The 13,346-nt window shown below is 60.2% G+C and overlaps 2 protein-coding genes across 2 annotated transcripts in view; both read right to left on the bottom strand.

Moving 5' to 3' along the window:
• Positions 1–1,131: 1,131 nt before the first annotated feature.
• Positions 1,132–6,361, bottom strand: TMEM161A (transmembrane protein 161A). Its single transcript, XM_036399678.2, has 11 exons — positions 5,935–6,361; positions 5,775–5,855; positions 5,326–5,423; positions 5,013–5,169; positions 4,632–4,783; positions 4,396–4,456; positions 4,019–4,162; positions 3,518–3,631; positions 2,815–2,989; positions 2,234–2,330; positions 1,132–1,804 (listed from the first exon to the last, which is right to left on the bottom strand). The coding sequence occupies exons 1-11, from the start codon at positions 6,147–6,149 to the stop codon at positions 1,539–1,541; spliced, it is 1,560 nt and encodes a 519-aa protein (XP_036255571.1). The 5' UTR covers positions 6,150–6,361; the 3' UTR covers positions 1,132–1,538.
• A 1,687-nt stretch (positions 6,362–8,048) lies between these two features.
• The window catches only part of LOC118696949 (amyloid beta A4 precursor protein-binding family B member 1-interacting protein-like), a 32,959-nt gene continuing 27,661 nt past the window's right edge, over positions 8,049–13,346 (bottom strand). The window contains exons 5-6 of the mRNA XM_036399360.2: positions 8,696–8,848; positions 8,049–8,280 (exon numbers count right to left, since the gene is read on the bottom strand). Of these exons, the coding sequence (XP_036255253.1) occupies positions 8,779–8,848 (70 nt within the window). The 3' untranslated portion in view covers positions 8,049–8,280; positions 8,696–8,778. The remainder of the gene's footprint in view (positions 8,281–8,695; positions 8,849–13,346) is intronic.

A 13,346-nucleotide genomic window follows, 5' to 3' on the forward strand; every position in this document is an offset into this window, starting at 1 on the left:
CACCCGTCTGGGCAGCTCCCCCGGGACGCTCCGTCTGCGTGTCTGCCTCCGCCGCAACCGGCCCTAGCAACGCGACAGGCGACAGGCGGGACAGCGACACCAGCGCGGGGACAGCGCGGGGACAGCAGCGCCCGGCACCCCAAACCCTGCGGGAACGGCCCCGCACGGCGCCTTCCCAACCGGCCGGGCTGGGCTGGGCTGAGCTTTGGAGTCCCCATTTCCCACCGAGCTGGGCTGGGCTGGGCTGGGCTGAGCTTTGGATTCCCCATTTCCCACCGAGCAGGGCTTTGGGCTCCCCGTCTCTCACTGGGCAGGGCTAGGCTGGGCTTTGGATTCCCCATTTCCCACTGAACTGGGCTTTGGGCTCCCCATCTCTCACTGGGCTGGGCTGGGCTTTGGATTCCCCATTTCCCACCGAGCTGGGCTTTGGGCTCCCCATCTCTCACTGGGCTGGGCTTTGGATTCCCCATTTCCCACCGAGCTGGGCTCTGAGTTCCCCATCTCTCACTGGGCTGGGCTTTGGGCTCCCCATCTCTCACTGGGCTGGGCTTTGGGCTCCCCATCTCCTGCTGGGCTGAGCTTTGGATTCCCCACTTGCAAAATGGGAATTTCCCCCTCTTTTTTTTTTTCTGATTTTTTTCCCTCAAACATCCAGGGCGAGGATTCCCGGGAAGCAGCAGCAGCAGCAGGAGGAGGAGCTGGATTAGCCCAGTTAACCCCGGCCCAGCGCTGCTGCTCCCGGCGCTCGGCAGAGGGAATTAGGACCATTACAAGGCCATCAAACAGGATCAGGGCCCCGGCCCTTCCTCCCGGCAGCCCAGACCTGATAATCCCGTTACACGCAGCTGCAGCCCTGTCCCACCCCAGGGACAGCCCGGCTCACGGGGACCCTGTCCCCCCCCAGTGTCACCAACCCTGGGTGACCCCAGGGACAAGGAAGGGACCCCGGCCCTGTCCCCCCCCACTGTCACCAGCCCAGGTGACCCCAGGGACAAGGAAGGGACCCCGGCCCTGTCCCCCCCCAGTGTCACCAACCCAGGTGACCCCAGGGACAGGGACAGGTCTGCTCCCCCCGGGTGGTGCCTAAAGCAGCACGGTGGGACCTGCTGGGGGGGTTGGGGACACCGAGAGCAGCTTCTGGGTGACAGCGACACTGGTGTCACTCGTTTATTGTGAAGCAGCCACCCCCGAGGCTGCTGGGGTCACACACAGCACGGGGGTGCAGAGACCCCACAAAAACCCCACAATCTCTGCTGGCCACTCCAGGTGCCACTCCTGGATGTCCCCAGCGTGTCCCCAGCCTGTCCCCAGCATGGCAGGAGCCGCTGCCCTCCAGGAAAAGGCAGCACTGGAGTGTCCCCATGAGGGGCAGGCACAGCGGTGACACTAAACCCGTCCTGGTGGCAGCAACGTCCCCACAGGTGTCCTCAAAGTGGCACCAATGTCCCCACAGGTGTCCTCAAAGTGGCACAAGCAGGCAAGGCAGCAGCGAGGGACGGGCAGCACCGAGCCCCCCCCAGTCCCCCCAGTCCCCCCAGTCAGGACGCTGCCAGGTACTGGTGGAAGTAGAGGCCGAAGAGGCTGGTGATCACCTGGCACGCGGCCACCCACCAGGTGAGGAAGGAGAAGAGTCCTCGGAAGAAGGGGGGGGTGAAGATGCAGCCCAGGAGCCCCGAGATCTCCTGCACCACCACCTGCACGTCCCCGCTGTCCCCAGGGTCCCCCTCGGGGCGCGGCGGGGCCACCGGCGCTGCTGGGGACACGGCGGGGGACACGGCGGGGTACAGCCCCCACGAGTGGTGACCTGCGGGACAGGGACAGGAATGGGGGTCTGGGGGACAGGAATGGGGGTCTGGGGGACACGGGGACAGATCTGGATCTCTGAGGGACACAGGGGACAGCTCTGGGGGTCTCTGAGGGGACACAGGGGACAGGAATGGGGGTCTGAGGGACAGCTCTGGGGGTCCCTGTGGGACCCAGGGGACAGGAATGGGGGTCTCTGGGGGACACGGGGGACAGGAATGGGGGTCTCTGGGGGACACGGGGGACAGCTCTGGCGTGTCCCCGTGCCCCAGCCCTGCTGGTGACACAGTCCCAGCACCGAGTTTGTCCCCACTGCAAACCAGAACAGACCCAGGGGACAGACCCAGGGGACCTCCTGAGCTGGGGGCTGTGACAGCTGGGGACAGTTCGGGTCCTGGTGGGCTCCTGCCGCCCCCGAGCCCCTGCTCACCCAGCGTCTTGAGCAGCAGGGCGCAGTGCAGCGTGAGGATCACGGGCCCCAGGTACTGCAGGCTCACCACGGACACGTAGCAGTAAATCCTGGAGATCTGCGGGAATGCGGGAATGCTCAGAGCCGTGCCCCAATCCCAATCCTCATCCCGATCGTGATCCCAAATCCCGGTCTTGGTCCCCATCCCCATCGCCCTCCCGACCCTGACCCTGACCCCAATCCCGATCCCAATTCCAACCCCAATCCCCATCCTGTTCCTGGTCCCAGTCCCAATCCTGACCCAGATTCCGATCACATTCCTGATCCAAATCCTGTTCCCGTGTTCCATCCCTGTTCCCGTTCCCATCCCCGTTCCTGCTCCCGCTCCCGTTCCCGTTCCTGCTCCCGCTCCCGCTCCCGCTCCCGTTCCTGTTCCCATCCCCGTTCCCGTTCCCGTTCCCATCCCCGTTCCCGCTCCCATTCCCGTTCCCGTTCCCGTTCCCGTTCCCATCCCCGCTCCTGCTCCCGTTCCCATTCCCATTTCCATCCCCGTTCCCGTTCCCATCCCCGTTCCCGCTCCCGCTGCCGCTCCCGTTCCGCACCTGCCGCTGGATGTCGCGGGCCGGGATCCGCCCCGCCTGGCGCCGCATGCGGCGCACCCAGCGCTCGGCCAGCCCCAGGTACGCCTGCAGGTGGTGGCGCGTCCCCAGCAGCCGCAGCAGCGACAGCGCCACCACGGCCCAGAGCCGCAGCGTGTCAAAGGACGCGTCCGACAGGCTGCGGGGACAGGGACACCGCCATGGCACCGGGACGGCGCCGGGATGGGGACAGGGAACCCTCATGCACAGGGGACACCGGGATGGCACCGAGACGGCACCGGGATGGGGACAGGGAACCCTCATCCACAGGGGACACCGCGATGGCACCGGGATGGCACCGGGATGGGGACAGGGGACACTGGGATGGCACCGGGGACGGCACCGGGAATGGCACCGGGATGGGGACAGGGAACCCTCATGCACAGGGGACACTGGGATGGCACCGGGATGGGGACAGGGAACCCTCATGCACAGGGGACAGGGACACCGCGATGGCACCGGGACGGCACCGGGATGGGGACAGGGAACCCTGATCCACAGGGAACATTGGGTGTCACAGGGGACATTGGGGGACATTGGGTGTCACAGGGGTCACTGGGGGTCATGGATGGTCACATGGATGGCCATTGGGTGTCACAAGGGGTTATTGTGGGGACACTGTCACACACGGGGGTCGCTGGAGACGTCCCCCAGCTGTGCCACTCACATCTGCACCCTCTGCTTGCCCAGCGGGGCCTGGAGCAGGAAATCCCGGGCCAGGGGCCGGACCCACAGCAGCACCACCAGCACAGGGGCCACGAACCCCACGTGCAGCAGGACCCTGCCAGGGACAGTCACCGACCCCACAGAGCCCACAGAGCCCACAGGGACCCCACAGAGCCCACAGGGATCCCACAGAGCCCACAGGGACCCCACAGAGACCCCACAGAGCCCACAAGGACCCCACAGAGACCCCACAGAGCCCACAGAGACCCCATAGAGCCCACAGAGTCCACAGGGACCCCACAGAGACCCCACAGAGCCCACAGGGACCCCATAGAGCCCACAGAGCCCTCCCACCCCAAACCTCCCCCAGAGCTGGGGGGTCCTGGCACCCAGCCCTCCCTCCCTCCCCAGGTGTCCCCCACTGTCCCCCGTTGTCCCCAGCTGTCCCCCCCCATCCCCAGCTGTCCCCAGGTGTCCCCAGGTGTCCCCAGGTGCCACGCACTGTGTCAGGGGTTTGCCGGCCGCCATGCTGAGCGCGTCCAGGTGTGTCTGTGCCAGGCGCAGCCCCGGGAAGGTCAGGCAGGCGCCCAGGAAGGAGCTCAGGGCCACCAGCCCCAGCTTGAAGGCCAGCCTGGCCAGGGGCAGCCTGGGGACACACAGGGGACAGGGTGACATTGCTGTGCCCAGCCTGGGGACACACACAGGGACAGGGTGACATTGCTGTGCCCAGCCTGGGGACACACACAGGGGACAGGGTGACATTGCTGTGCCCAGCCTGGGGACACACACAGGGGACAGGGGTGATGTTGTTGTTCCCAGCGAGTTCCTGCCCCAAACCTCCCAGAACTGTCCCCAAAAAGGGGTTTGGTCCCCACTCACGTCCACTCCCAGCCCCGTGGCTTCAGGATGGGCTCCAGGTTAGAGGAGACTCTGGCCAGCCCTGCAGAGTGACCAATGGGGAGTGACCAGGGGGGAGTGGGGAGTCACCAGTGAGTGGGGAGTGACCCCCATGAGTGACCAGTGAGTGGGGAGTGACCCCTGGGCGTGCTGTGACCCCCCTGGCCGGGGTCCCCAGCGCCCCCTCCCCTGTCCCCGTCCCCGTCCCCGTCACCCACCGGCCTCGAGGCCGAACTCCAGGTAATCCTCGCGGACCACCAGGGCCAGCATGGCCAGCAGGAGGAAGAAGAAGGCGGAGGTGAGGCACACGGAGCGCTCCCCGCCCTCCTCCGAGCGGAAGTAGTGACGCATCACCATGCAGAACACCTTGCTGGGCGTGGGGACGGCTGTCAAGGAAACGGGGGCACCGCGGGACCCCCAAACTTCCGCTCACCCCCCAGCCGGCCCCGCCACGAAGCCGCCACCACCACCAGCTCCTCTGCAGGGCACCTGCAGAACTCCTCATAAATAACCCCTAAAATTCAGTTTCACCCCTCAGCTGGGAGGGTAAGACAGCAGCGGGGCTCCCCTTTCTGCCTGGCCCCCCAAAGCGAGGATACACGGAGAAGAGGACGGTGAGCAGGCACCAGAGCACGCCCAGGTTGCTCTCCCTGGCGGGGCTCACCAGGCAGAAATAGCCCTCGCTGAAGGCGTAGACGGCGCCGGCGTAGACAGAGAAATCCACGAACCACTGGTACTCCAGGAAATGGCGCAGCACTGCGGGCACGGGGACAGCGTGTCACCGGGCTGGGGACATGTGTGTCACCGGGCTGGGGACATGTGTGTCACCACACTGGGGACATGTGTGTCACCACACTGGGGACACCTCTGTCACCGCTCTGGGGACAGCCCCGCAGCGTCCCCGGGCCTTACCCAGCGCGTCCACGGCCGTGATGGGGCTGGTGTCCAGCTGCAGCTCGATGTCCCGTGGCACCGACAGGGGTCTGTCCTCTGCCACCCCGCTGGCCCTCCTGCAGGGAACCCCAGCAGCGCATGGCTGTCCCCTTGTCACCCATGGCTGTCCCCTTGTCACCTATGGCCATCCCCTTGTCACCCCTGGCACCCTGGGGTGGCCTCTGCTGTCCCCAATCCCAAACGTGTCCCCAGTCCCAAACACGTCCCCAACCCCAAACATGTCCCAGCCCCAAACGTGTCCCAACCCCAAATGTTTCCCCAACCCCAAACATGTCCCAGCCCCAAACGTGTCCCAACCCCAAATGTGTCCCCAACCCCAAACATGTCCCCAACCCCAAATGTGTCCCCAACCCCAAACATGTCCCAGCCCCGATCGTGTCCCGCTCCCACCCCCAGGTGACGCTGACCTGTCCCTCCTGCTCTTGGGGCGCTGCTTCCCGGCCAGGGCGCAGAGCTCCTCGTCCGAGGGGTGCTTGTACCTGTACAGGCTGCAGGGACAGGGGGGTGACAGGGGCTGGCTGTCCCCAGGGGGCACGGGGGACACGGGGGACAGGGACAGAGCCGTACCTGCCGTTGCAGAGCAGCCAGCGGGCGAAGGAGCAGTGCGGGGCCATCTTCTGCATCAGGCTGGCGGCCAGCAGGGTGACCACCACCTGCACCCCCATCACCGCCTGGGCAGGGACACCGGGGTCACCCCCGGGGCTGGGGGCACCTGGGGACACCCCTGGGATCCCTGGGGCTGGGGGGACGAGGGGACACGCCTGCAGTGCAGAGCTGGGCATGGGGCTGTCCCCTTCTCTGGGGACACCCCCGATGTGAAGCCCCCAGGCAGGGACCCTCTGGGACCCCCGGGCAGGGACCCCCTGGCCACGGTCACCGCGGGACCCCCCGGCCGTGCCCAACCCCGGGACCCTTCGGGCAGCCTGGCCATGCAACCCCGCTCAGAACTCTCGGTCCAGCCCCGGTCCATTCCCGGTCTGGTCCCAGTCTATCCCGGTCCATTTCCGGTTCCGGTTCCTCCCCCGGTCCATCCCCGGTCCATCGCGGTTCCCCCCCGGTTTCCCCCGGTCCATCCCGGTCCGTGCCCACCATGCCGGGGTCAGCGCAAAGGCGCCCACAGGAAGCCCCGCCCCCTCGGGCACGCCCCTCTAATCAGCCAATCCCCGGCTGTGTTCCTTTTGATTGGCAGGTTAGTGACCAATGACAGGGCGGCTGTGGGAGGGGCGGGCTTGCGCCGCGCGCGGTTCCGCGGGCGGGGCCTCCCGGGAGAGGCGGGGCCGCGGGTTCGAGTCCCGGCGGGGCCGAGCCCACACGGGATAATCGATCGTATCGATAATATCGGTAATAAATCATATCCGCGTGTCTTCCCTCATCCCCGCCCCGGGCTAACCCTGGGCAAACGCCAGGGACCCACCGAAGCTGACCCACACTCCCCCTCCTCGGCTGACCTGTACAAACCAGACTCGACTCGGGGAAATTAATTTCATTTATTACCAATCAAAGCAGAGCAGCATCATGAGGAATAAAACGAAACCTCAGGGCCACCACCCACATCCCAGTGCCAGGACCCAAATCCCAGTGCCAGGACCCACATCCCAGTGCCAGGACCCACATCCCCGTGCCAGGACCCACATCCCAGTGCCAGGACCCGCAGCCCGGCGCGCTGTGCGCCCATCCCGGCCCATCCCGGGTCCCCAGGGCCCGGCCGTGCCCCTGGTCCAGCCCGGGCCGTTCCCGGGGTTGCCATGGATATCGATCTCCCTGGCGACGGGATGCGCTTCCCGCTAGATGTCGCTTCCGCCCGCGCCCGGAGCATCCCCCGAGGGTCGGGGTACCCCAGAACCCCTCCCCTGGGCAGCCCCCGCTGTGCCCCCCGCCCCAGCCCCTCCACCGATGGAATGCGGTGCCAAAAATCCCCCAAATTCCCCCAAGGTGACCCAGAGCCCAGGGAAGCCTCCTGCTCCGTCACCTTCGATGTCTCCATGCCCTGAGCCCCCAAATCCCCCCAGATTTGACACTCGGCCCCTCCGGAGAGAGCGCGGAGCCTCGGAGCCCCCAGGGCGCCGCTTTCAGCTCGGCCGGGCCACAAAACCCCGAGGGGAAGGTGGAAGATGGATGCTCGGAGCACCCCCGGGGACACAAAGGCGCCTTTGAGCGCTGATTTTACACCGCTCCCCATTAGCATCAGCAAAGGGAGCGCCCGCCGCGGGGCACCGCCGACGCGCGGCCCCCGAGTGTCCCCGAGCGTCCCCAAATCGCTGCTGCGGGGCCACATCCCCGTCCCAGCCGGGGCCACCTCGCTCCGCCGCCCGCCCGTCCTGGCTCGGGGGCGCTCCCACCTCCGTGCCCTCCGCCGGCCGTTTGTGCCCCCTCCCCGAAAGGAAAAAAATAAAATAAAATCCGAGTTTCCCGTGGCGCACAAAGGCGGCGGGCGGGCATTGTCCCGGGGCTGCATCGCATTACCCGGGGCCCGCAGAAATCGCTCGTATTTCACGCTCCATCGAGCAGCTGCCTGTGTATATTTTCTGTGTTGCACTTTTAGCATGACAAAAGGAGAGGGCCTGTGAACTCCTTGCTCTTCAGACCTCTCCGACTTGTCCCCCCGAGCGGAGCCCCCCTCGGTTAGCATAACAAACTGCCACGCTTCCCCTCCCGTGCGGGCTTTTCCCTCCTTTTAGCTCTTTTATTGATTTTATTTATTTATTTTAATTTTTTTTCCCACCGTTAATTTAATGTATAGCTCAGTATTTGGAGGAGGGAGGGCTCGGGGATTTTGGGGATGTCCCTGCTGAGCTTTGGCCCGGCTCTTGTCACCCAGAAAGGTTTGGTGGCATTTCGGAGCTGTCCCCTGAGGAGGGGACAGGGCTGGAGTCACCAAACTCTGAGATCCTCCTGCTGGAGCTGTGGGCTCGCCTTGAAATTTGGTTAAAAAACGGGAAAAAAAAAAAAAAAAAAGAGAATTGTGGGGCTGGAATGAGGCTCATGGGGCTGGGGCAACCTGGCCCTGTCCCCACCTTGTCCCACCTGTCCCTAACCTGTCCCCAGCCTGTCCCCAGCCTGTCCCCAACCTGTCCCCAACCTGTCCCCAGCCTGTCCCACCTGTCCCCAACCTGTCCCCAACCTGTCCCCAGCCTGTCCCCAGCCTGTCCCCACCTTGTCCCACCTGTCCCCAGTCTGTCCCACCTGTTTCCATTCTGAGGAAAGGGGACAGGTGACACCTTGGGACAGGGGAAGGGGACAGGTGACACCTTGGGACAGGGGAAGGGGACAGGTGACACCTTGGGACAGGTGACATTTGTGGCATTTGCCCTTGCCAGGAATTCCTCACCGGGCGCCTCCTCGGGGCGGGGTCTCCTGGGGACACCGGGGACACCGGGGAGCGGCGGTGGCAGCGCCGCACTCACGTCCTGGTCACGGCTGGTGGCCCGAGGAGCTGGGCCCGATGGCCCGGCCGGGGGCTGTGGTCAGCCCGGAGAGCGTCCTGGGGATGGACAGGGATGGACACACCCGAGGTCACTTCAGTCCCCAGGAAGGTCCCTGCTCCCTGCTCCCAGCTCCCAGCTCCCAACTCCCAGCTCCCAGTTCCCGATTCCCAGTTCCCGATTCCCAGTTCCCAATTCCCAGCTCCCAGCTCCCAGCTCCCAGGTCCCAGTTCCCAGTTCCCTGTTCCCAGTTCCCAGTTTCCTGTTCCCAATTCCCAGTTCCCAATTCCCAATTCCCAGTTCCCAGTTCCCAGTTCCCAGTTTCCTGTTTCCAGTTCCCAGTTCCCAATTCCCAATTCCCAATTCCCAATTCCCAATTCCCAGTTCCCAATTCCCAGTTCCCAGTTCCCAGTTCCCAGTTTCCTGTTCCCAATTCCCAATTCCCAATTCCCAATTCCCAGTTCCCAATTCCCAGTTCCCAGTTCCCAATTCCCAGTTCCCAGTTCCCATCTCCCGCACTATCCCACGTCGTTCCAGCCTCTGCCTCACGCAGCCCCGCACGGCCTGAGCCCAAATTCCCTCATTAATTAATCAGCTGGGATAATTAATCAGGGCACCCTGCACGTACAACCCCCAGGGTTGTTTTTGGGGTCTCTGCTGGTTCCCCCAGCCCCAATTCCCGGGATCTTTGGGATTCAGGTCCAGGGGAGGATCCCGACCCCCTCCAGCCCTGAGGATGCCCCCAGGGATTCCCAGGAATTCCCAGAATTCCCAGAATTCCCACGATTTTGGTGCTCACTCTGTTTCCACGATCCCAAGGAAATTTCTGTCCCATCCCAATAGGAACGGGAAGAGCAGGATCTGTTTAATTTGGGAAGGGCTGGATCTGTCTAATCTGGATCTGTTTAATTTGGATCTGTTTAATCTGGATCTGTCTAATTTGGATCTGTCTAATTTGGATCTGTTTAATCTGGATCTGTTTAATCTGGATCTGTTTAATTTGGATCTGTTTAATCTGGATCTGTCTAATTTGGATCTGTTTAATCTGGATCTGTTTAATCTGGATCTGTTTCATTTGGATCTGTCTAATTTGGATCTGTCTAATTTGGATCTGTTTAATTTGGATCTGTCTAATTTGGATCTGTTTAATCTGGATCTGTTTAATCTGGATCTGTCTAATCTGGATCTGTTTAATCTGGATCTGTTTAATCTGGATCTGTTTAATTTGGATCTGTTTCATTTGGATCTGTTTGATTTGGATCTGTCTGATTTGGATCTGTCTAATTTGGATCTGTTTAATCTGGATCTGTTTAATCTGGATCTGTTTAATCTGGATCTGTTTAATCTGGATCCGTTTGATCTGGGAAAAGCTGGGTCTGTTTCAGGGCAGCTCCAACAAATAAACCAAGGAATTTCGGGCAGGAAAACCAGGATTTCTCATTTCTGGAAATCCTCAATATTCCCCTCATGGAACAACCAAGACTCGAGGGTTTTTTGGGGTTTTTTGGGGTGAAACCAACCCCCCAACAAATCCCATTTTTCCAGGGCACAACCAGAGCCGCTGGAACCTCCCCGCTCTCCAAGGACCCCCCTGGGGAAAACCAAAAATCCAAAAGTGGATTTGGGGCAGAACTCAGCGCTTCCAGCCAGGAACACCCCCAGGAAAAGGTGGGGGGAATTCGGGAATTTGGGAATTTGGGATCCCGGGGGTCTCCACTCCCTCCCCCCTCGCCAGGCTGGGAACAGCTTGAGTGTCCAGGCGGGAATTCATTTAAATAAATTTCCATAGGGATTAATTCCACCCTTCCCGGCAGCCCGTGGGACTGGGGAGGTGGGAAAATGAGGAGGAGGAGGAGGAGGAGCTGCCCTTCCTCCCCAGCTTTGGGAATGTCTGGAGCCCATCCCGACCCTCCCAAATCTCTGCTCCCAAGGTTGGAAGATTCCCCAAATTCCCCAAATTTCCCCCCAAAAATTTCCAAGAATCGCCCCCCCCCCCCAAAAAAAAATCCCATCAATGAGAGGAATTTGGGATGCAGAAAGGGAATTTCCACGGTGGAAAATAAAATAAAATAAAATAAAATAAAATAAAATAAAATAAAATAAAATAAAATAAAATAAAATAAAATAAAATAAAATAAAATAAAATAAAATTTTAAATAAATAAATATTTAAATTAAATCGACAAATAAATAAATAAAATGAATGCATAAATAAAATACAATAGAATAAGCAAATTAAATAAATAAATTTTAAAAGGTAAACAGATTTCTAAAAATCCCATTAATGACAGGAATTTGGGATGCATAAAGGGAATTTCCAGGGTGGGAAACCCACGGATGCTAATTAATAAAATAAATAAATAAATACATACATACATAAAATGAATACGTAAATTAAATACAATAGAATAAGTAAATAAAATAAAATAACCAAATAAAAAATAAGTAAATAAAAGGAATGCATAAATAAAATACAATAGAATAAGTAAATGAAATACAAAAATAACACTTAAATAAAATAAATAGAAATATAATAAAAATTAATAAATAACAGAAATAAAATAGAATAAAAATAAAATAAGAATAAATAAAATAAAATTATGAAATAAAATTTAAAAAATAGAAAACAAAATAAAATAAAATAATAAATTTAAAAGGCATTTTGGGCTCAATCCCCGTGCCTCAGTTTCCCCTCCATCGCCCCTTCATTCCACCCAATCTCCCCAAAACCTTCAACTACAAAATCACCAAATGACAAAACATTTTCCGCGGGCGGGGGGTGACAAGAAGCGATTTTGATGAGTTAAGAAGGGGAAACCCCGGGCAGGAGCCGCGGCGCCCTTGACCCGCGGCCGTCCCGCGCAGCTGCCGGGGCTCAATGGGGGCTTTGTCCCCTCCCGGGATATTTATGGGGCCGGCGGTGCCGCGACACCCGCGGGATTTATGGCATTTCCAGATTTCCAGCTGCTCCTCGGCCTGGCCCGGCCTTTCCCCCACCCTGGGAGGTTTTTCCCATCCCGGTTTTTTCCCCCATTTTTCAGCAAAAAAAAAGAGATTTAAAAGCGAACAGGTGGGGGGGGAGTTCCCTCTTTTCCCCATTTTCCCCCCTCTTTTCCCCTTTTCCCCCTTTTTTCCCCTCTCTTATTTTCCCAAAAAAAACCCAACACCCAATTTAAAACCAAACAGGTGGGGAGATTATCCCACTTTTCCCTTTTTGGTTTTTTTCCTTGAAAAAAGACTGGGGCTGGGACTGGGACTGGGACTGGGACTGGGGTTGGGACTGGGACTGGGACTGGGACTGGGGTTGGGACTGGGGCTGGGACTGGACTGGGACTGGGACTGGGACTGGGGTTGGGACTGGGGTTGGGAATGGGAATGGGACTGGGAATGGGACTGGGACTGGGGCTGGGTTGTGGGCTTTTCCTCTGGGCTGGGTGGGAATTTTTTCTCCTGACCCCAAACACCCCACGGGAGGGAGGAGGAGGAGGATGAGGATGATCCAGAGCCACTTCCCGCCGTTTCCCCAGAGGAAATCCCGGATTTTCCTCCTCTTCCCCAGGCGGGGCCGCGACCGCCCGGGAACCTCCCGGCTCCTGCCCTGTCCCTGCCCTGTCCCCTCCCGGTCCCATTCCTGTTCCCATTCCCTGTCCCTTTCCTGGTCCCCATTCTGGTCCCATTCCCACTCCCTTTTCCAGATCATCCCCAACCCCATTCCCAGTCCCATTCCCAATCCCATCCAATTCCCATTCCCGGGGCTCCTCCATGGCCCCACAGCCACGCCAGCCACACCCAGATCCCAAATGTCACCAGCGCCAGAATGTCACTGGTGTCACCTCCCCAATGTCACCAGTGCCACCTCCCCAATGTCACTGGTGCCACCTCTCCAGTGTCACCAGTGCCACCTCTCCAGTGTCACCTCTCCAATGTCACCAGTGCCACCTCCCCAATGTCACTGGTGCCACCTCTCCAATGTCACCAGTGCCACCTCCCCAGTGTCACCGGTGTCACCTCTCCAGTGTCACCTCCCCAATGTCACCTCTCCAGTGTCACCAGTGTCACCTCTCCAGTGCCACCTCCCCAGTGTCACCGGTGTCACCTCTCCAATGTCACCAATGTCACCTCCCCAGTGTCACCAATGTCACCTCTCCAGTGTCACCTCTCCAGTGTCACCAGTGCCACCTCCCCAGTGTCACCAGTGCCACCTCCCACCGCCTCCCGCCCTCCCCGCGGTGACAACGCCCCCCTGGCACCAGCGGGGCAGGGTGGGAGGGCCCGGAAAGCCACAACCTCGGGGTTTTGGGGAAAAGCTGGAGAAGCAGAGCTCCTTTCGGAGGCCCCGTGCCCTGTCCATGCAGGGCAGGGACGCAGGGAGGGACACGGAACATTCCGGAAACACCCGGATAAACCCCGGCGGGAACCGCGCGCTAACCACGAGGCCACGGCGCCGGGGCACCGCCTCAAACCACCGCGGAAAAAAACCTAAAAACCCCAAAATGCCTTCCCTGAGCTCCCCAAAGCCCCCCGGGGAACCCCGGCTGGGCCCAGCCTCGGGTCCAGT

Source organism: Molothrus ater, chromosome 26, assembly GCF_012460135.2.
Source record: "Molothrus ater isolate BHLD 08-10-18 breed brown headed cowbird chromosome 26, BPBGC_Mater_1.1, whole genome shotgun sequence".
Classification (NCBI taxonomy): domain Eukaryota; kingdom Metazoa; phylum Chordata; class Aves; order Passeriformes; family Icteridae; genus Molothrus; species Molothrus ater.